The following is a 21,804-nucleotide window of genomic DNA, read 5'->3' on the forward strand; positions in this document are numbered from 1 at the left end:
TAACCTTAGTGAGTGATGATGATCACGAGGAGACAGAAGCAGATAAAAGAGTTGAGTTACTAAGTGTGGCCACTTTGCAAGAATATATCTTCCTAGTGAGGTTACTGCTTTAACCGATGTGATAGACACTAATGTGGAAACAGGTGGATGAATTGAAGATTCTTAGGATATTGCAGAATCTCAATGTAAATACAGCTGTGGGATTAGATGGGATGTCAGATAGGGTTTTGATAAATAGATTACAAGCTGTGTATCATATTGATGGCACTGTACTCAGGGAAATAGGTGAAGCTAGAGATTTAGGGGTTGTGGTAGACAGAGTTAGTTTAGAGGACAAATCGAAGTTTGCTAAGGTTGCCCTTAAGATTACTTGATTATTGAAGAACACATTAACAAGTAGAGATAAGAATATTGTTATTCCTCTTTATAATGGCTTGATATGCTCACATCTGGATTACTGTGCTCAAGTCTGGTCCCTTGGGTTTCTTGGGGATGAGGAAGCAGTGAAGAGGATTCATAAGTGAGTGATCAAGATGGTGAGTGGCCTTTGGAATATTCCCTATGAGGATTGATTGAAGCTGTATGGATTGCAGAAGTTGGTTGATAGGAGAAAAAGATCGGATATGATAGAAACATTTAAGTTGCTTAAAGGATTTTATATGATAAATGCAGGGGAAATGTTTGAGCACTTCACTAAATGGACCAGAAGAAGGGGTCATCCCTGGAAGTTGAATAAAAGTGTGGTCAATAGAGGTGGGAGGACTAGATTTTTTGCTTGGAGAGTGGAGAATGAGTAATGGGTTTCCAAAGTCAGTTGTGAGTGCTTTGTATGTTAATGGGTTCAAGGAGAGGTATAATAGATTGTGTGGATAGATGGGTCTCCCACGATGAATCTTCTTATTCCATGGAGGTATCCGTATAATAACGATTATCTCTATTTCATAGTGTGCATTTGTCTTAAATTTTAAAGCATTCGTATATATAAATGAGTTCTGGCTTGAGCTGCTGTATTATTAAAAGATTGCTTGATATTCACTATCGTTACTCAATGAATACCTTTTTGTATATGTTGAAAAAGTCTTATATACAAAAGGTATTCATATAGAAATGATGGTGAATATCAAGCAATATTTAATTTTTATATGTTGAAAAAGTCCCAAGTGCTTAAGAGTCAAAGCTGTATAACTGGGAGGAGACCTCCTTGTAACCATTTAAAGAAAATTGAGAACCTTTCTTTTAGTGTTACACAATGATCAGCATTCATTTAAAAATTTTATGGAATTTACAACTGTGTTAAACAACTTTTTTATTATCCCAACGTTTTGATCTTCATATCAAGATCATCATCTGGAGCATACATAAATATACAAGACAAGCTGAGTTACATTATTAACTGTAAGCTAGAGAAACAATGATTTGATCACATGTTACTCTACTGGCATGACCTCTAGTGGAAAAAAAAATTATAAATTACATCAAGCTAAATTCTATTTATGATGACAGGATTAAATATTCTTTCTTACAGATGGTTTTCTTTCAGAAACAATGATGCTCTATTTTTAGTATTACAATTGTTATTTAAGATACTGGATTTTCTACAGTCCTGTTTATAGTTCTTAGTGAGGAAGTTTCCGTGGATCGAATATATGCCTTCCATGTGTTTGGGATTTTTAGACCATCATTATTGTTCAGATTGGGGTGGTTGATAATGATCTCACAGACTTCCTTAAATTTTCAACCACCCCAATCTGAACAAGAATGAAGAATGTTTAATTCTGTCATCATAAATAGAATTTAGCTTGATGTAATTTATAATTTTTTTTTCCACTAGAGGTCATGCCAGTAGAGTAACATGTGATCTAATCATTGTTTACAGTTAATAATGTAACTCAGCTTGCCTTGTATATTTATGTATGCTTCAGATGATGATCTTGATATGAAGATCGAAACGTCGGGATAATAAAAAAGTTGTTTAACACAGTTGTAAATTCCATAAAATTTTTAAATGAAAATTGAGAACCAATTTGGGCTTCTGACCTAATGTCCAATCCTCACCTTCTCGTGGTGCATCCTGTTAGCATCTACCTGGGTACTGAACTAACGAGGATGTGCTGGCAGTTTGGAATTTAGCCAACTGAATTGTATTCCTATTGGCTTAAACCACAATGTAAAATGGTGGTACAACATAACAGAATTTCATGCTGGCTGGGATATTGTCCAGTTAAACAATGCCCCTGTTATTTTCTTCAGGGAAATAGGGCAAACAGCAAAAAAGCCAGCTACTGAACAAATCCCAGAACATATCCTAACTCAACATGAAAAGAATTCAAGATTGGTGCTGTCAACATAAGAAGCATCAATGGAAAGGAAATGGAACTAGCAGAAGAATTGGATAAATACCAGATTGATATAATAGGCATGACTAAAACGAAGAAGACAAACTGGTGAGAACTTTCTAAGCAACAAATACAAAATGTTACATTCAGGGAAGACTGGGAGTAGCTATAATATTCAACACTAAATATGAGGCTAATCTTCTTGAATGGCAGACAATATCATGTAGAATAATGTGAGCAAATATCAGAATGGGAAGCTGGACAAAGACTTATTTGCACTTATGGTACCAAAGAAGGTTCTACCAACAAAGAAATGAATTTTTTTTGAGGCATTAGAAAAGACTGGCTCAATCAAAATGGAAATGTAGGTCCATGTTGGAGATCGAAACAACAGAATAAGAAATGTTTTACCAGACATATAGAAATATTTCGGGAAAATTTGGAGAAAAGTGCATAGCCAATAATAATGATAAATGCATGCTGGGTTTCTGCTCAGGACATGGATTAGTTATAACTAACACCATGTTCCAACATAAAACTGTGTACAAATTTACATGGAGAAGATATAAAAATAAGAAATGTCTTATAGACCATGTTATATTTGATAGTTAGGTTTTCCCACTGTTTAAGGACATAAGAGTATACAGAAGATTTGAAATAGGAAGTGATCACTATCTAGTTTTGAGCAGGATAAATTGAATTTATCCTGCTCAAAACTAGATATATTGAAAACAAGAGTGTTTTAGAAAGTTTTTTAAAACGAATTAAAGTCGAGCAACTTTGAGATGCGAACTGTAGACTCAAATACACAAACATCATTGAAGAAAAAATGAAAGGTAAAAGTAAAAGGAATCAAAGATGATAAATGTCACATGAAAACTGAAGATAATGATATTTTAGATGTCTGGAGCAAATACTTTGAAAGACTGCTAAATAAAACAGTAGTGTCAACACAGTGATAGAAACCCAAAAGGAATGCAGTCAGGAACACATATCCATACTTGAAGTAGAAAAAGTTATCAAAAAAACCTGAAATGTGGAAAGTTAGCTGGAGTAAATGAAATTCAACCAGAAAAGCTCCAATATGGAGGTATACAGAGGTACACATATATACAGATGTATATATTTTGTTCCTGGTAAGATTTTTGCAAGTATACTTGCAAAATGGCTAAGAAAAATTGTGGAAGGGAAGCTTAGTGAAGAACAATCTGGATTCAGGCCAAATAGAGGTTATCAGGATCAGATTTTCACTTTAAGACAAATAGTTGAGAAATCATGATTATAGGAAGGATTTATATTTAAGTTTTGTTGTAAGAAATAATGAAAGAAACTTTAGAAATGGAGTGGTACATGACAGAATTTGGAATTCATTTATACCAATCATGGTATAAATGAATTATCTATCCATATAGATAATTCATTATCTATATGGATAGATTTATAAAGGAAAAGTATTAAATATATCAAAATTGGATATGTTAATCTCAGTTCTTTACTTTATGGAGATGATGTTATACTTCTGAATAAATCCAGCACAGGTCTGCAAAATTCCCTGACTAAATTGAATAAATGTTGTCATAAATTTGTTATAAAAATCAGCAATAAAAAGACAGACAATGAAAATAGATAGAAAGATTGAAAACCTCAAATGTTTCATGAACGGTGACCCTATAGAACAAATAAAACATTTCATCTGTTTTGACACAATTTTTAGTGAAGATGGTAAATTATATATGGAAATAGACAACAGAATTAGTTAAGCTGGCATGGTCGAAGTCATCTGAATAAATGTGTATGGAATAAGAAAGAAATTAGTCAAAATACTAAATGAGCTGTATACATGACAGTATTCAAACCAATTTTAACTTATGAATCTGAGAGCTGGGTTAGAAATAATAAACTTGATGAAAGACCAGACACCTCTGATATGAGAGTTTTGAGAAAGATTAGTGGAGATGCAGATGGTATCACTGGCATTATCACATTAAAAATGAGGATATCAGGAAAGAAAGAAAAAAGATTAGTGGAGATGCAGATGGTATCACTGGCATTATCACATTAAAAATGAGGATATCAGGAAAGAAATTGCAGTTGTTAGCATTCAGGAAGGTGTTAGTAGAGCTAATCTCAGGTGTTATGGTCACTTAAACAGAATTGGAGAGGAAAGGTTAGCAAAACAAGTGTTTTTTGCCAGGTTGGCAGGAAAAAGATTCCGAGGAAGACCAAGATGTAGATGGATTGATACAGCAAAAAGTGCCTTAAAAGAATGAATATATATATGATCCAGTAATATTGAAGTCTTGACAGTTAATAGATTAATTTGGAGGAAATTATTGATTGGAAGTTAGTAATGATATAACTTTATGATGTAGTACTATCATAATCATTCAGTATACCCCCCACACACACACACCGAGTGTACATATCAGGCATTTGATGATGAAAATGTCTGAGTGAAAACTTACTATTTTGGTAATGAAAAAGTAAACAAATTTAATAATACAAAGAAAGAGCCAAATATTACTTTTATCAGAAAGCATGTAACTCATCAACTTCTGTTTAAAAAAAAAAAATCACATTTTTTTTCTTCATTAGAATAAAATGTATCAAGAATTATAATACTTTATATATTAACACGTTTGACTGCCATATGCAACAAGTGTGCCTCACACATACACTTTCCGCTAGTGCCACATGATACTTATCTGTTTTACAGATTAATATTCACAGTGGCCTATGAAGATAGAAAAAAAATTAGTATCATGGCAGTTAATGTGTTAAAATAATCTCACATTGAAACTTATGAATTCATTAATGAAATGTAAAAAAATTTAATTAACATAAAAAAATAAAAAGTTCAGATAACTTCTTAAAAAAGTTAACTTTTTTTTTCTTCCTTTAGATTGCATTTCCGATATATTGAGCTGTTCCAGTAATTGCAAAATACATGAAGTCTTCAAAGGCTGTTCATCATGTCTCTGTGAGAATGATTCTGCTCCAGAAAGTAATAAACATCTCGCTTATTGTGAGAATTGTTATGATTTTGTGTTTAAAATAGCTTTGAGCTATACTATTATTACTATTATTATTGTGTGACACCTCCAGGGAGTCCAAGGACTCATCGTGGGAAGGACACACCACTCTACTTGCCAAATACATCTCATCCTCTCCAATACTACTTAATTCTCCAACTACGACACTACTACCATAAACACCATCTATTGTCCATCATTACCAACAACAGTATTTTTTGTCTGTAAATTATGTGTGTTCTGAAGGCTGATTTGCTTGTACGTGGGATGAAAAACTCAAGTTTCTGTGAGAAAAAAATCTGCTACCACCATATGAGATCTGCTAACTCACCTTCAACTGAAAAAGCCCATATAAGTTTTCTCCTCTAGAAAATGCTAGAAAAAGTATTTTTAAATTAAAGTATAGTGAGGCTTTTTGTCTGAAATTGTGCTGCAGTTGTGTTTTAATTGGATACAAGTGTCCTTCAGTGATGTTACTGTTGAAACTTTGTTGTTTATATTTTGTTTTTGCTACTTGTTTGTCTGTTTCTCTACTTCAGAGTCTAAAGATGGAATCCATAAAGAAACGTACGTCAGCAGCATGGAGGACTTCTGTACGAAAGTCCAGCACTTCCTTGGATTTTTTGCAGTGGATGCATTGTGGAAAATGCTATATGTATGCACTGAAAAATGCGAAAGATCTGTGGACTGTCTGGGTAAACGAGAAGAATGAAAACGTTAATGTATGTGAAAAGTGTCTAGATAGATTAGACCGATTAGGAATGAAAGCAAATGTCGGGACCGTAGCAAGAAGAGCTTTGGTAGGAATTCGTGAAAATGAAAAGCGACCTTCTTCTCTTGTAAGAGGAATTGGAAGTGCTCAGTAAGGAGGTTCAGGATATTAAGACTGAGTTAAATGTGTTTAATAGAGAAATTAGGACTATGGAGATTACTTTTGCTGAAGTAACTAGAACAGGTTTAAGTAAGGGAAAGATGTTGGTGAAAGATGAAGTAATGAATAGTATGGAAGTGATTGGGAGTCAACAGAAGAGGTCTAGAAGAAATGAGATGTTGTGAAAGTGAGGGAGTAAGTAAAGGAGTGTTGAGGGAAAGTGATGAAACTGGAAGAGTCATGCTGAATAGTGTAGAAAATGAGGCTGTGAGTGATGCTTGTTTGGGTTTGAATGAAGTTATGAGTAGTATAATATATGGTGATTCAATGATTTAAGGATATGGAGAGCAGTATGAACAAGGAGGCTTGTCTGGCAGAACAATAGAGAGAGAGAGAGTGACTTTAGCAATAAAGAGAGGGCATGATGCAGAAAAGATGATAGTAATGGGTACAAATGACCTGAGTGGTAGTATTAATCGGTAGCAAAAGATTTAGGAACATTGCTAGATATCGTGAAGAAGAAAAGTGTCAAAGGGAGGATAATGTGCGTGCTGCCTCATTTTGACAATTATGAGTTAAGTAGACAAGTGATGATAATGAATGATGTGATTGCAAGAATTTGCAAAAAAAAGGTCTGGAATTTGTTGATGTCTGGAGTGTGTTTGAAGGCAAAAGACATCTGTATGTAAGAGATGGGTTGCATCTGAATGTGAAAGGTCATAAACGTTTTGAAGAAGTTACTGTTTTCCGAACAAGTTGAAGTAATTGGGCAGGGAAACTAAAATTGAAAAGGTTGAGTGTAAGAGGGAGAAACTAATGCAGTGAATGTATATTTGTTGATCTTTTTTGCAGAATAATTTGAAGAATAGAGTGGATAAAAATCAGCATATGACTACTGAAATTATTAGAATCTATATCAGTTCTAAAGCTGGTACAAGTTCTAAAGGGAATCTGCATTTGTATACAAATGCAAGAAGCATTCAAAATAAGAAGGTAGAATTTTTGGCATTAGTCAGTGCAATCTCACCAAAAGTTATAGGCATTAGTGAAACTTGGCTGTCAGCAGAAGATGTGATTACTGGAATTGAATGTGATGGGTACAGTATTTTCAGGGAGGATAGAGAAGATTGAAAGGAGGGGGTACTGCTGATGATAGCTGACAAGTTGCAGCCAAAGGAAGTAGTATATCAAGAGGATAGACATGTGAAAGATAGTTCATTTGAGGCGGTCTGATGTGAAATAGTGATCAACACAACCAAATATGCAGTTGGTTGCTGCTGTAGGGCCAAGGGGTACGGGGGGGGGGGGGGTGATATTGAATTCATGCATCAACAAATTAGTTGATGAGTGCAGGATCAGTGATTATTATGGGGGTTTTTAATTATGATGATGATGTCAATTTGGAAGGAGGAAATATCATGTGGCGAAATGGAATTCATACACCTTTATAAATAATATTATTGAAACAGCACATAACTGAAGGAACTCGTGGTGTGAGAGTGATGGATCTGGTCATAGGTTCAGAAGACATATGCATAAGTAAGGTGTCTTTGTTACCTCCAATTGGTGAGGGCGATCATGTGGTATTGACTTGGGAGGTTGCAAAATTTGTGGATTTCTCTTTTTAGAAGGGGGGTATATACGAAACTACAGGTTAGGTAATTATAACAAGTTTTGGAGTGCGCTTACAGCTGTCCCATGGCAGAACATATTGCAGGGGAAAGATGTTAGCAGTGCATGGGATATAATCAACGGGTGTCTGAGGAAGGCAGTATCAGAATGTATTCCCATGGTCAGTAAGACAAGGTAGGTGTTAGATCAGTGTTTCTCAAACTTTTTTCGACTACGGAACACTTCACAAATCCTGAAATTTTCACAGAACACCTTGGTTATTTTTTAATGTATAAATTAATAATTAATTGGTAATTTAGCTGATTTTTACTATTAATCAATAATTGATAATTACTTATTAATTAATAATTAATTAAACATCAACTAAACCATCATTAAATTAATTTGTGCTGACAAATTAATTTAAAAATGACCAATTCCAGAACTTCTCGCGGAACACCTATTCACCTTCCGCGGAACACCAGTTAAGAACCACTGTGTTAGATGGATGAGTAGTAGTATCAGGCTTGATCTGCAAAAAAAGAAAATGTTATGGAGAATTTACAAGGAGAAAGGTGATCAGTGCACCCATGAACAGTACAAGGCTCAAGCTAGGAAGGCTACCAGTATAGTAAGAAAATCTAAATCAGATTATGAGTAGACCTTAGCCAGGGAGATCAAGAGTAATCCCAAAGAGTTCTGCTATGTGGCAAGTAAAAGGAAGAATGACTTTGGAAGGATAACCTTAGTGGGTGCTGATGGTATTGAGGTGACCAATTCAGATGTAATAGTAGAGTTACTGAGTGATTACTTTTCAAAAGTCTATCACCCAAGGATATCTCTGTACCTGTAGCAATAACTAATGTGAGAATTGAAGTTAATAAATCAGAGGTACTTAGTATATTGCAGAATTTAAATGCAAACACTGCTGTAGGTTTAGATGGAATATCAGCTTGGGGTATTGCGTGAATGTGCAAAGGAATTTTCAATGCTTCTTACTAGGTTATTTAACTTAAGTTTGAACTCTATGGTCCCTAGAGAGTGGAAGGAAGGCAAAGTGGTTCCTTTGCATAAAGGTGGCTCTAAGACTGTGGTAGTTAATTATAGACCACTAATCATCTCGGAAGTGGTGGTAAAAGTATTGGAAAAGCTGGTTAAGGACAAAATTCAAGAATGGGTGGATCAGAATATGATACTCTATAGGGGCCAACATGGTTTTGTTAAAGGTCGATCCTGTCTTAGCAGTTTATTGACTTTTTACAATAGAATGACATCTGAGTTGGACAAGAGGAATGGCTACACAGTGGTACTTCTGGATTTTGCTAAGGCTTTTGACAGGTTACCCCATGGAATACTGTTGCGCAAATTAGAGCAGATGGGATGGATACTAAACTGGTGAAATGGATAAGAGATATCAGAGAAAAAGAGAATGGCTCATGGAGAGATATCAGAAAGTAGTGTATGCAGGAGCAGAGTCCAGGATGAGGCAGGTGACCAGTGATGTGCCTCAGGGCTCTGTGCTTGGGCCATTATTGTTTAATTTGTACATAAATGATATAAGAAATGGCTTGAAGGGAGATATTCAGTTGTTTGCTGATGATGCAAAGTTGGGTAGTGCAATAAAAATCAAGCTGATGTTGAGAGTTTGCAGGATGATTTAAATAAGCTGGCAAAATATGCAAAAGCTAATGAATGTCAGTTCAATGTGGAAAAGTGTAAAATTATGCATTTTGGGATTAAAAGATTACCATCTGTGTACCACATTGATGGAACAGTACTCCAAAAGATTGATAAAGCTAGGGACTTGGGGGTGCTGGTAGATAGTTAGATGAAGTTCAGAGAGCACATTGCTAAGGTGTCCAAGATTGCACATAGGATTACTCGGTTCTTGAAGAATACACTAAGATCCAAAGATAAAGAGGTTATTATTCCCCTTTATAAGACATTGATACTTCTACATTTGGATTACTGTGCTCAGGTCTGGTCACCTGGATTCCTTAGAGATGAGGAGGTTGTGGAGAGGGTTCAGGGGAGAGTGACTAAGTTGGTGAGTGATGTAAAAAATGCTCCCTACGTTGATAAATTGAGAACTTGTGGATTGCAGAGGTTGGTTGATAAGCAGAGAAGAGGGAATATGATAGAAACATTTAAATTACTAAAAGGTTTTTATAAGATTGATGCATGGAAAATATTTCAGCTGTGTGATAGTGATGGAAGAACAAGGGGTTATCCCTGGAAATTAAAGAAAAGTTTGGTTAACAAAAGTGTGAGAACTAGATTTTTTGCTTGAAGGGTGGTGAATGAGTGGAATGCATTGCCTGACTCAGTTGTGAGTTCTTCATCTGTCAATGAATTCAAGAAGAAGTATGATAGATATTGTTTTCATAGTTTGGGTCTCTCTCCCGCGATGAGTGTACTAACTCCATGGAGATACCCGTAATAATAATTATATAATATATGCATGCTTATTACAAATGTTAGCTGTCCGTTTGGTGTCATGAAATACTATTACAATGATACTATTTTATTTTGCCGACTGTCAGTAAATGCATTAACATGAAAATCAAAGATAGACAGCATAGATTTATTCCAGAATGAAATGCTAATGAGAAATTTAGGACCATCAAGTTTTCTAATTTGATCCCTTTATATATCTAAGATTAAGTCACAAAGTAATTTTGGTTTTGTTGGTTTAACTTTTTTTTAAATTACTTCCACAGATGAATGCACTTCCTTATTTGCATAGTGCTCTGCAATATAAAAGCACCAAGGAACATTTGTCCCTTGGTACTTTTATTAAACAAATGTTATTTATTAAGTTGCTAATATTTTTCTAGATTTCAAACAGAAACTTCTGAACACAAACTTGTATTTATTGCAGAATGCTCAGCTATATAGTTGTAGAAGTAATTCTCACTGACTGAAAAAGGAACTAATATCTTAGTGTCTTTGGGGCTTGATAAAGAAAGAGTAGTTGATTAAATGTAGTCTTAAAATGACTATTTCTCAAATCTTTGGTAAATTAATGCAGCCATATTTATTGAGGTTAGGTGAATTCATTTTAGCTGATGCTGATTGTAAAAATACTCTCCCAGCTTCAGTACAACACAGTAGTCTTTTTCCATTTAATCCTTTGTGATGAGTTATCCTAAGCATGGTCCACCAGTCTTGACTTGCCATAATAATAACAATAGCAAATGTAGTTTTTATAGGTGTATGTTGACAGATCTGTCGAAAGTGGGCAAGTGGTGGAAGCTTGTTTTTTTTTGGAAGAAGGTTGCTAGTTGTGGAACGTTTTGGTATCACTCTGTAATAATAGTCCTGTCTCCAATACTAGCTACTTAAGTGAAGTCACATGATTGAGTTGTTGAACATCACCAGAAGTGGTGCCACTCATGCAGTTGACACTCTGCTGCACAGAACACCACAAATCATTCTGCAACAAAACTTAAAACGAATTTCAAGAAGGAAATGAACAAAGTCAAAACCAGAAAAAATTCCAAATATTGTTTCATATTACACACATAAAGTAATCATAAAAACAACTACTCCGTATAATTTTTTTTTCTTTCTTTTCATATGAATAAATCATGACCTTCCCAAAAGTAATTTCATCTGTGTAAATAAAATACGTATTTTTCTTGTTAAATTCGATTTCTTATAGCACATTACAAACATTTCAAGGAAATGATCTACATCACTTTCATTTGTTCACAATAACAGTTACATCGTGATTATTTATAATCTATGAAACATTACTTTTGGCCAGAATAAAATAAATGCTATATATTATCAATGTCTTTCTTTTCCTTGTTCAAATCATGATCACTTATTCACTAACTTTAAATAATTATGTGATATTCATATCTTTTTCTTTGCAGTAAAGAAAATAAAACTTCTTTAAGTTTCTTTCAAACTATGCTTTACATTGTTTACATTATGCAAATTTTAGTAATAAAAATGTGAAAATAAAATTGAAAAACACCATTATTCATGCTAATGGACAGTGGAAACTAATAAGTTAGATTGCATTCTAACTTATGATTGCTAACTTAGTTATTCATGAAGATGTCACAGGTAATATTTCTTCACTTAACATCAAATTTCTGTAAATGTGCAATGTGCCATTTCTCTTGGTGTGGAAATATTAGCTGTTATTTCTTACACATTCTAGTGAATACCAACTGAATGTACAATCATGGGTATCAAGTGAGTAGAAGCATTTCTGCTTATATAGATGTCAGTTCACCAAAGTTGAACTGACACTGTGGTTTCACCACCACAAAACTAATTCAAAAAAAAAAAAAGGAAACCATAATACTACACAATCCTCTTCAAATAAACAGAAAACACCAAATCAAAAGGTGTTTGGTTATTGTTTTCTACAGTGTTTGTAGTATTGTTTTTTTTTCCTGTTTTTTGTTTGTGTTGGAGTGCCGACTTTGGCTTTAAATTGTCAGGTTGGCTCTTGAGGGCTGCCAGGCCCTAAAAAGCTAACCCTGACCTCCATGACTATTTCTCCTCCCAGTATATGTCCCCATTGTTGAAATCCTCATAATAATTACTCAATTTGCACTCATACTAATTTGCCAATGCATGACATCTACGTTCTCCTTTATATCCTCTGGATTAGAGCAGGAACCAATTATATTTCATCCTGTTGGCCTCTCTCACAGTAGATAACCTCAGATAAAATGCTCTCTGCATCCCTGTTCTTTTTGCTGTACTTCTGTCTATTCTTTTGGCTTTGATTCCTTTGCATTCATTAGCAAATCTCCCCCTCCCCACTTATTCTGTTCCACTCCTTTCTTTTCTGAAAATAATATATACTTTGTATTTTATTGCTATTACTATATCCTCTACCTGGATACTGAACAAATGAGAATGGGCTGGCAATTTGAGATTTAGCCAACCAAATTGTATTCTGATTTGCTTAAACCACAATGTAAAATGATGGTACAACATGACGCAGTGTCAACTGGGGGTGTCACCCAGTTGAACACGGTCCCTGTTGTTTTTGCCAGGGAACCAGGGTGAACAGCAAAAAGTCAGCTACTGGAACAAATCCTGAAACACATCCCAACTCTCAACATTACTAGAGTTCAAGATCAGTACTATCAACATAAGAAGCCTGAATGGCAAAGAAATGGAACTAGCAGAAGAATTGGATAAGCACCAGATCGACATAATCGATGGATAGGAGGGTGGTTGATTGAGAAATATCGGAGAGTAGTTTATTCAGGAGTAGAGTTCAAAAGGAGGCCTGTGACTTAGTGGCATGCTGCAGGGTTCTGTTCTTGGACCATTACTATTGAATTTATTCATTAATGATATAGGGAAAAGATCTGCGAGGAACTGTTCATTTATTTGCCGATGATCCAAAGTTGGGTAGAACAATAGTTAATACAGATGATGTCAAAATTTTGCAGCATGATTTGGATAGATTGGCACACTGGGCAGAGGAGAATGGATGTCAGTTTAATGTGGAAAAGTGTAAGGTTATGCCTCTTGGGATGAAAAGATTACCAGCTGTATACTGCATTGGTGGAACTGTACTCCAGGAAATTGATGAAGCCAGAGACTTGAGAGTGTTAGTGGATAGAAGTTTCTGTAACTTATTCTTGTAAAGAATGGGTTGCAGAAACTAGTTGATAGGTGGAAAAAGATGATATGATTGAGACATACAAATTACTGAGGGGTTTTTACAAGATTAATTCGGAGGAAAGTTTTTAGAACAGCTGTGGTGGTGGGAGAACTAGGGGCCATCCATGGAAACTGAATAAAAGTGTAGTTAGCAAGGGTATTAGAACTTAGTTTTTTGTTTGGAGAGTAGTGGAATAGATTGCCAGAGTGTGTTGTAGGTGCCATGACTGAACGAGTTCAAAGCAAAGTATGATAGATTTTGCTCAAATGTTAGATAGTTCTTGAAATGATCCTCCCTTGATGAGTAAGGAGTCCTTGGAATTGTCTGTAATAATAAGAGTGACTGAAACAAAATGGACAAAAACTGCTGAAATCTTTCTAGCAATAAATACAAGATGTTACATTCAGAACAGTAACAATCAGGGAAAAGGAGTAGCTATAGTATTCGACAGTAAATGAGACTAATCTTCTTGAATGTCGGGCATTATCAAGTAAAGAGGTGAGGGAACTGGACAATGAGACTTATTTGTGTCTATGGTCCTACAGAAGGTTCTAAGGTAGAAGTGTAGGAATTTTTTGAGGCTTTAGAGAAAGCAATTGACACAATGAAACAGGAAAAGCTAGTTCCTTGTTGGAGATCTAAATAAGAAAGTAGAAAATGATTGTCAGATGTACAGAAATATTTTGTGAAAATTTAGAGAAAAGAGCAGTTAATATAATGCCAAATACAAATAATGGCAAAAAAATGGATTTCTACTCAAAGCATGGACTGGTTATTACTAACACAGTGTTCCAACATAAAAATGTGCACAAATTCATATGGAGAGAAGAGGCAAGGAATAATAAGTCTCATTGACTGTTATTGTTGATAGTGATGTTTTCTCACTAGTGCAGGACACTAAACTGTACAGAGAATTTAAAATTTAAAGTGATCACTATTTAGTCTTGAGTAGGATAAAATCTTTCATATTGAAAAGAACATATATGAAAGTTTTAAAGTGAATGAAAGTTGAGCAGCTCTCAGATGTGAACTGTAGACTAAAATACACAAATATTATTCAAGAAAAAAATGAAAGAGTTTGAGAACAGAAACCAAACTTTGGAGATTCAATGGCAAGCCATGAAGAAAACGTTGATTGATTCATCCTGAGAGGCACATGTGGTGAGTGGACACAGGAAGATAAAGAGGCAGTGAAGGAAAAGAAAGCATGGCAAAAGTTCCTGGCGAAGAAGTCAGCTTGTGCTCTTAGAGAATACAGTGACAAATATATAAGAAAGCTAAACACTGTGGAAAACTAGCTAAACAAAAGCCATGGGAAGACTTTGGTAAGACAATAAAAGAATAAATATCAAGATGGTGGAAAATATTCTGGAGGCTGTTGAAAAAGCTTAGAAATTGAGGAAAGAGTGCTGTAAAAGGAATTACAGATGAAAAAGGCGACATTAAAATTCTAGAAAACATAGGATTCGACAAATAACTATTAAATTGTATCAAGAATTACTATTCAGAAACACAAGCAGTAGTGAAATACAAAAACATAGAAACAGATCAAATAGCAATTAAAAAAGGAGTTATGCAAGGCTGCCAATTGTCACCATATTTATTCAACATGTATCTAAAAGAAGTAGTAGATAAATGACTATGGATGTGTGAAGGCATAACTGTAAATGGAAGAAATATAACACATTTAAAGTATGCTGATGATATAGTTATCACTGCAGACAGCCAAGAAAAATTAGAAATATCTTGACCAAGCTGCATCATATCATATTTGTTACTTGTTTAGTAACAAATATGATATGAAAATCAATTTTAGTAAAACAAAACTAATGGTAATAGGAAGAAAAAGGGAAGCAATCCAAATGAAAATAGGAAACAATAATATAGAACAAGTAAAGCAATTCAATTACTTATGATCACTGAAGATCTAGACCATTTCGAAACCATAAAACACAGAATCAATAACGGATGGATCAATAACAATGGGCAGACTACAAAAAATATTGAACAATACAAGATTAAGCAAAGAATTCAAAGATATATAAAACAATGTTAATTCCCACAGTACTTTATGGCTCAGAATGCTAGACCTTAAGAAGAAAAGAAATGGATAAACTCAATGCTTTCAAAATGAAATGCCTAAGTAAAATAAATAGAACAAACTTGACAGAAAGAAAAACAAATGAAAAAGTCAGAGAAGAACTTAACTTTAAAGAAACAATAATTACTATAATATCACAGCCAAAGCTCTAAGCCTCTTTTCAAGACTTAGTGACTAAATATAAAGAAGACGATTAAAAATTTGCAGCTAGCAAAGGCTGGCTTGAAAATATTAAATCTAGGGCTGGACTAAATAATGCAAAAATAACAGGTGAAGCTGCAAAGTGCTGATGAAGATGCTGCATCTACGTTTCCTGCTGAGCTGCAGAAAATTATTGAAGAAAATGATTACAATTACCACCATTTCAATGTAGATGAAACTGGCCTCTATTGGAAAAAAATGCCATCTAGAACTTTTATATCAAAAAAAGAAGCAGCACAGCCTGGCTATAATGTATCAAAAGATGACTTAACTGTTATGCTTGAAGTGAATGCAAATAGAGATTTTAAATCAAAGCTGCAGCTTGTCTGTCAAACTCAGAACCCAAGGACTTTAAAAGGATGTAACAAGAACTCTTTACCTGTAATGTCGTGGGTGAATCAGAAGAACCTTGGTTTTGATGCAGAAGATGGTAAAGAATTATTGGATTCAAATTCAAAAGATTTCAGTGACGACAACCTGCTTGAAATTGAACAACAATTTGCATATGAAGACAGACACAACAAACAAATGGAATGTAAGGATGAGGTTCCAAAGGAGATAACAATCAAAAACAATCAAAGGAGGATCCAAGACTATGGTTGCAAATTACCGACCGATCAGCATATCAGGAGTCGTTGTCAAGGTCTTGGAGAAAGTAGTCAAGGGAAAAATACAGGAATGGATTGATGAAAATGAGATACTGTAGAGAGGACAGCATGGCTTTGTGAAGGGTAGATCATGCCTCAGTAACTTGCTCAAGTTTTATAACAAGGTGACGGCTGAACTGGATAAGGGAAATGGGTTTACAGTGATACTGCTGGACCTGGCAAAGGCGTTTGACAGGATACCACATGGAATTCTAATCCGTAAACTACAACATATGGGAATGGATATTGGGTTGGTGAGATGGATAGCTGGGTGGTTGATGGAGAGATATCAAAGAGTAGTTTATTCAGGAGTAGAGTCCAAAAAACGGCCTGTGACTAGTGGTGTGCCACAGGGTTCTGTTCTTGGACCACTGCTGTTTAATCTGTTCATTAACGATATAGGGAAGGGTCTAAGTGGGACAGTTCATTTGTTCGCTGATGATGCAAAGTTGGGTAGGGCGATAGTGAATGCAGAAGATGTCAAAGTCTTGCAGGATGACTTGGATAGATTGGAGTTCTGGACTAAGGAAAATGGATGTCAATTTAATGTGACAAAATGTAAGGTTATGCATTTCAGAATGAAAAGATTAGCAGCAGTATACCACATTGGTGGAACTGTACTCCAAGAGATTGATGAGGCCAGGGACTTGGGAGTGTTGGTGGATAGGGAGATGAAGTTTAGGAGGCACATTGCGAAAGTAGCTAAATCAGCTCATCAACTCACTTGGTTGTTGAAAAATACCTTGACGAGCAGAGAAAAACAAGTTATTGTACCTCTGTACCGAGCCCTGATAAGACCTCATCTCGACTACTGTGCCCAGATTTGGTCACCTCGGTTCCTTCTTGATGGGGAGGAGGTTGAGAGGATCCAGAGGCGAGTGACTAAGATGATAGCAGGTCTATGGAATGAACCATATGAGAACAGGTTGAAGATTTGTGGGTTGCAGAAACTAGTTGATAGGCGAAAAAGGGGAGATATGATTGAGACATTCAAATTACTAAAAGGATTCTATAGGATTAATTCAGATGATATTTTTGAGATCAGGACTGGTGGTGGGAGAACTAGGGGACACCCATGGAAGCTGGGCAAGAGTGTGGTTAGCAGGGATGTTAGAGCTGGGTTCTTTACTTTTAGAGTGGTAAATGAGTGGAATAAGCTTCCAGAGTCTGTTGTGGGTGCTATGACAGTGAGCGAGTTCAAGGCAAGGTATGATAGATACTGTGAGAATGTTGAACAGCTGTGTGAACATGATGTTTAGGGCCTCCCTCGATGAGTCTAAGGACTCCTGGAGTAGCCCGTGGTAATAATAATAATAATAATAATAAAAAACTGGTTGGAATATTTTGCAGTTTAGATTCGCTTAAGCAGCAAGTAATGGATATGGATCCAGATGTTAATCGAAAAATGCTTGTTTACTGAGGTCTAGAGAGTCATTTTACTTGTTATCGTAGAATTTATGATAAGAAAAAACTAAAACTGTTCAAATGACTCTTGATAACTTTTTTTGATAAAAAAAAAATTGCAGTAACTAATGTAGGTACAAGCATTTATTAAATATTTACTTTGCATTCATTTTTTATCTTTCCTAAAAGAGTACCATATAAAATGAATTTTTACCATTGATTATTGAAAGATTATTATTCACTTGGTTAGACTATAATAAATTTAGTTTAATCCCTTTATCCAAGTGTGAGCAAACAAAGTTTACACCTGAAAGTATCTTCAGGACTGGGGTGAGGTGGTACAACACCGGGCAACTCGTTGCAAAGGTGGAGCAAGCTAACATCACTCCTATCTCAGTATCTCCCATAATGCAAAACACATCTCCTTGCGGATATGTCTAATACCAAGCAGAAGCAAGGTCATCTCCTATAGGCGGAGATGACCTTGCTAATGCTTCTACCTGGTATCTCTACTTGGGCCTGGCTCCCACTGAAGAGACCTCAATAAAGGTCGAAACTAGTCTGGGTAGTGGCCCTTCCCTTAATGCATAACATTAGACATATCCGCAAGGAGATGCTGAGATAGGAGTGATGTTAGCTTGCTCCACCTTTGCAACGAGTTGCCCGGTGTTGTACCACCTTACCCCAGTCCTGAAGATACTTTCAGGTGCAAACTTTGTTTGCTCACACTTGGATAAAGGATTAAACTAAATTTACCATTGATTATTATATTTGACTAATGAATTTTGATATATGTGGTAACATCAAAGGATTAATCGCATTAATCAAGGGATACCTGTACTGATTGCTGAGAGCTGTCCTATTTCTTTCATGAGAACAGACCATTTAGTTTCATGTCATGAATTTTTTTCCTGTAAAATCTGCAATTAGCAGTAAAGAATATACATTGTTGATTCATATTCCTAATCACATAAAGCATTAAATAAATAAAATCAGCCTTGTGAAGCAACAACTAATGCTACATGCACTTCCAGTCTGATGGAAATATTTGAGTACAGGAGTATCTGGATAATGAGTTACTTGAGTATGTTGAGTATGCCCCATTGATGAAATTTTGGAGAATGAAATGTAATATGGGTTTGTCATGGATTAGCTCTATCAGTCATAGTGTATACATGGAGTTTTAAATATTAAGTTGTATACTGATGTTCTGATCAATTGTGCATGACTGCTATTATGACAATTTGTTGGTAATGGTTCTTGCACTTTCTTATACAATAACACTCCATGTCACAAAGCAAAGATTGTAAAAACACTTGGGTTGAAGAGAATAACACTGAAATTACTAGCTCAGAACTCTGACCTTAATTTGATAGAACAGCTGTGGTATGAATTAAGACATTGAATACAACTACTGCCAAAATAGCCATCATCATTAGTAATTGCTAACAATTTTTAAAGGAGTAGACTACAACCAGCTGGCTACCAGAAACTACTAGAAACTTCCATGGTGTGTTGAAACATATGTTACAACCATATGTTGGATTCTGTCAATAAAGACATTTTTTTATATATATATATATACAGTATCTGCACACATTCCCTTCCCCCCCCCCCAACATTTAATAGGATGGCATATACAGGCTGAGAAATCTTATGACACAGTCTTAAGACATTGAGGACGCATACATTTATATTTGATCTCCAAAAATTATAAGTACTATCCTCTTTGGTCAGAATATAGTCCAAGAATAATTGGACAAAGCACCTTAAATAATTAAGCATCGTCATGCATGTTTTAGTATATGTGCATTGTTATAATCAAAGAGAAAATATTAGTAAAAAAAAATTTTTTTTTTATTAGGTAAATGCTTGGAACCTGCAGATACAGGACCTTGCAGAGCAAGTATAACCAGCTATTTCTATAATGCAGAATCTTTGAAATGTGAAATGTTCATCTATGGTGGTTGTGATGGGAATGACAATAGGTTCAATTCTAAGGAAGACTGTGAAAGAAGTTGTAGAGGTATGTTGAAAGAGAAGTTGAACCAGCTCTTAATTAGAATTTTGTATAAGCTCATTATTAAAAAAATTCTTACAAGCCTCTTTTGGTTACATCATTATTCAGTGAGTCGAGTCCTCATAAATTTCATGTTAAAACATTTGTTTAGGAGTAATGCTGAGGAACTAGTAATACTTGAAGAAAATCTTCTAAGTTAAATGGACTATGATTCTTAGACTAAGACTGAAAACACTAATTATAAATTGAACAGTCTGAAATACAGTTGTTGACTAATTTCAATTCATATAGTGGTAATGGAATTTAAATTAAACACAAATTCAAGTTTATAGATATCTCATTACATTGCAAAGAAAAAAAAAAGTATCTAACGTAGACCTCTGAAAAGGAGTGGAACCGTATAAGAGTGACAGACAGGTGGGGGAGCCAGATTGGACAGGGAAATGCAACATGAGAAAGGTCGGTGCTCAAAGAAGTGAATGTGTGAGTAGACAAGAAAGAAATAAAATTCCTTGAGATGTGGAAAAGCATTTGGATCTGGAAAGGTTCTGGGATGGTTAATGCAAGAGAATAGTCCTGAAGGAAGGTATGGAGAAGTCGTATCTAATAAGTGGTATCAGTGAACTTGTTATAGACACAGAAATGAACTATTACATTTATGTACAAATGCTATAAGTATTGGAAATAAGGGGAACAAAATTGTTGCATTGATATTGAATTCATTCTATCAAAAATTGTTGGAATAAGCAAGATGTGGTTTGATAAGGATGACAGGAATAGAGATGGAAGGGTATGTTTTTGTTAAGATAGAAATGATTCAAAAAAAAAAAAAAAAAAAAGCAGGGAGGTGGAGTACTGTTGATGGTAGAAAAAGAATTGTGCCCATGCAAGGTGGATATAGTAGCATTGGTTTGGAGGCAGTGTAATTTAGATAAAAGTAAATAATAGAATAAAATACTTGATTGGATGTTACTATATAACATGGAGGGCAGTGGCAATGAAAATTATAAGGAAATTGATCAAGTAGGAAAATGGTGATCGTTATGGGTGATTTTAATTATGATAATATTGGGATGACAAGGTAGCATTTTGAAATAAAGAAAATGAATTTGAAATAGTAAACTAACCTTCACTTAAGTAATCAATGATGTTCCATGTAGAAAGTTTCTCGTTGAGACCAGATGTTTTTAGACAAATAATGAGTTTAATAAAATAAACAAATATAACCCTACAAGTTTTGTAAGTCATCAGACTTGCATTTTCAGGGGTACTAGCCAAAAGTCATACACAAAATACTAGAGACAATTAAGTACATAAAGTAGATGTTATCAGAACTTTACAATCAATAAATACAAGTAACCAGAATAAAAAAATATTAAATTAATTACTGTATACACATTGAAACAATGCCAGTTGTTTGCTCTCACATTCTGTAGCATGGCACATGTCATATCCTAGATCTAGGCTCCCGACACCAGCTATATGGGATGAATTTTACTCCAATTTTTTATTATTATTATTCCAGGCTTCCATGGAGTCAAAAGACTTGTCATAGGAGGTTCCTCCTATGAAACACAGTCTATCATACCACTCCTTAAACTCATTGACCATTCTCGCTCTCGCCACTCTATCAGGCAATGTATTCCACGGTTCAACAACCCTCCATACAAAGAAACCGTGCCTTACCCTCTTGCCCCCTTTTCATCACTCCTTCATGCTGTTCACCAAGCGAAAGAACTCCCCGGTGTCAACCCTGTACACCTCTCAACAGTTTAAAAGTCTCATCATATCACCTCTCCTTCTTCTATCAATCAAACTCTGCAGTCCACATTCCCTCAGCCAGTCCTCATAATTAGAATTGTATAGTCCTGAAACCATCTTTGTTATCTGCTTCTGCACCTTCTCCACAGTTAATTTATCTCCTTCAAATTCTGGGA

At 35.1% G+C, this 21,804-nt stretch overlaps 1 protein-coding gene across 3 annotated transcripts in view; it reads left to right on the top strand.

Annotated features, from left to right (window-relative positions):
• LOC150103918 (uncharacterized) overlaps positions 1 to 21,804 on the top strand; it is a 224,993-nt gene that overhangs the window by 161,780 nt on the left and 41,409 nt on the right. For 2 of the 3 annotated variants that reach the window (XM_090396600.1, XM_090396599.1), the window contains exons 9-10: positions 5,239 to 5,361; positions 19,712 to 19,873. In XM_090396600.1, the coding sequence (XP_090252726.1) occupies positions 5,239 to 5,361; positions 19,712 to 19,873 (285 nt within the window). The remainder of the gene's footprint in view (positions 1 to 5,238; positions 5,362 to 19,711; positions 19,874 to 21,804) is intronic. The other variant, XM_090396601.1, reaches the window with a different exon arrangement.

This window comes from Typopeltis vanoorti, chromosome 8, assembly GCF_054136105.1.
Source record: "Typopeltis vanoorti isolate ZY-2024b chromosome 8, IOZ_Tvanoo_1.0, whole genome shotgun sequence".
Lineage (NCBI taxonomy): Eukaryota > Metazoa > Arthropoda > Arachnida > Uropygi > Thelyphonidae > Typopeltis > Typopeltis vanoorti.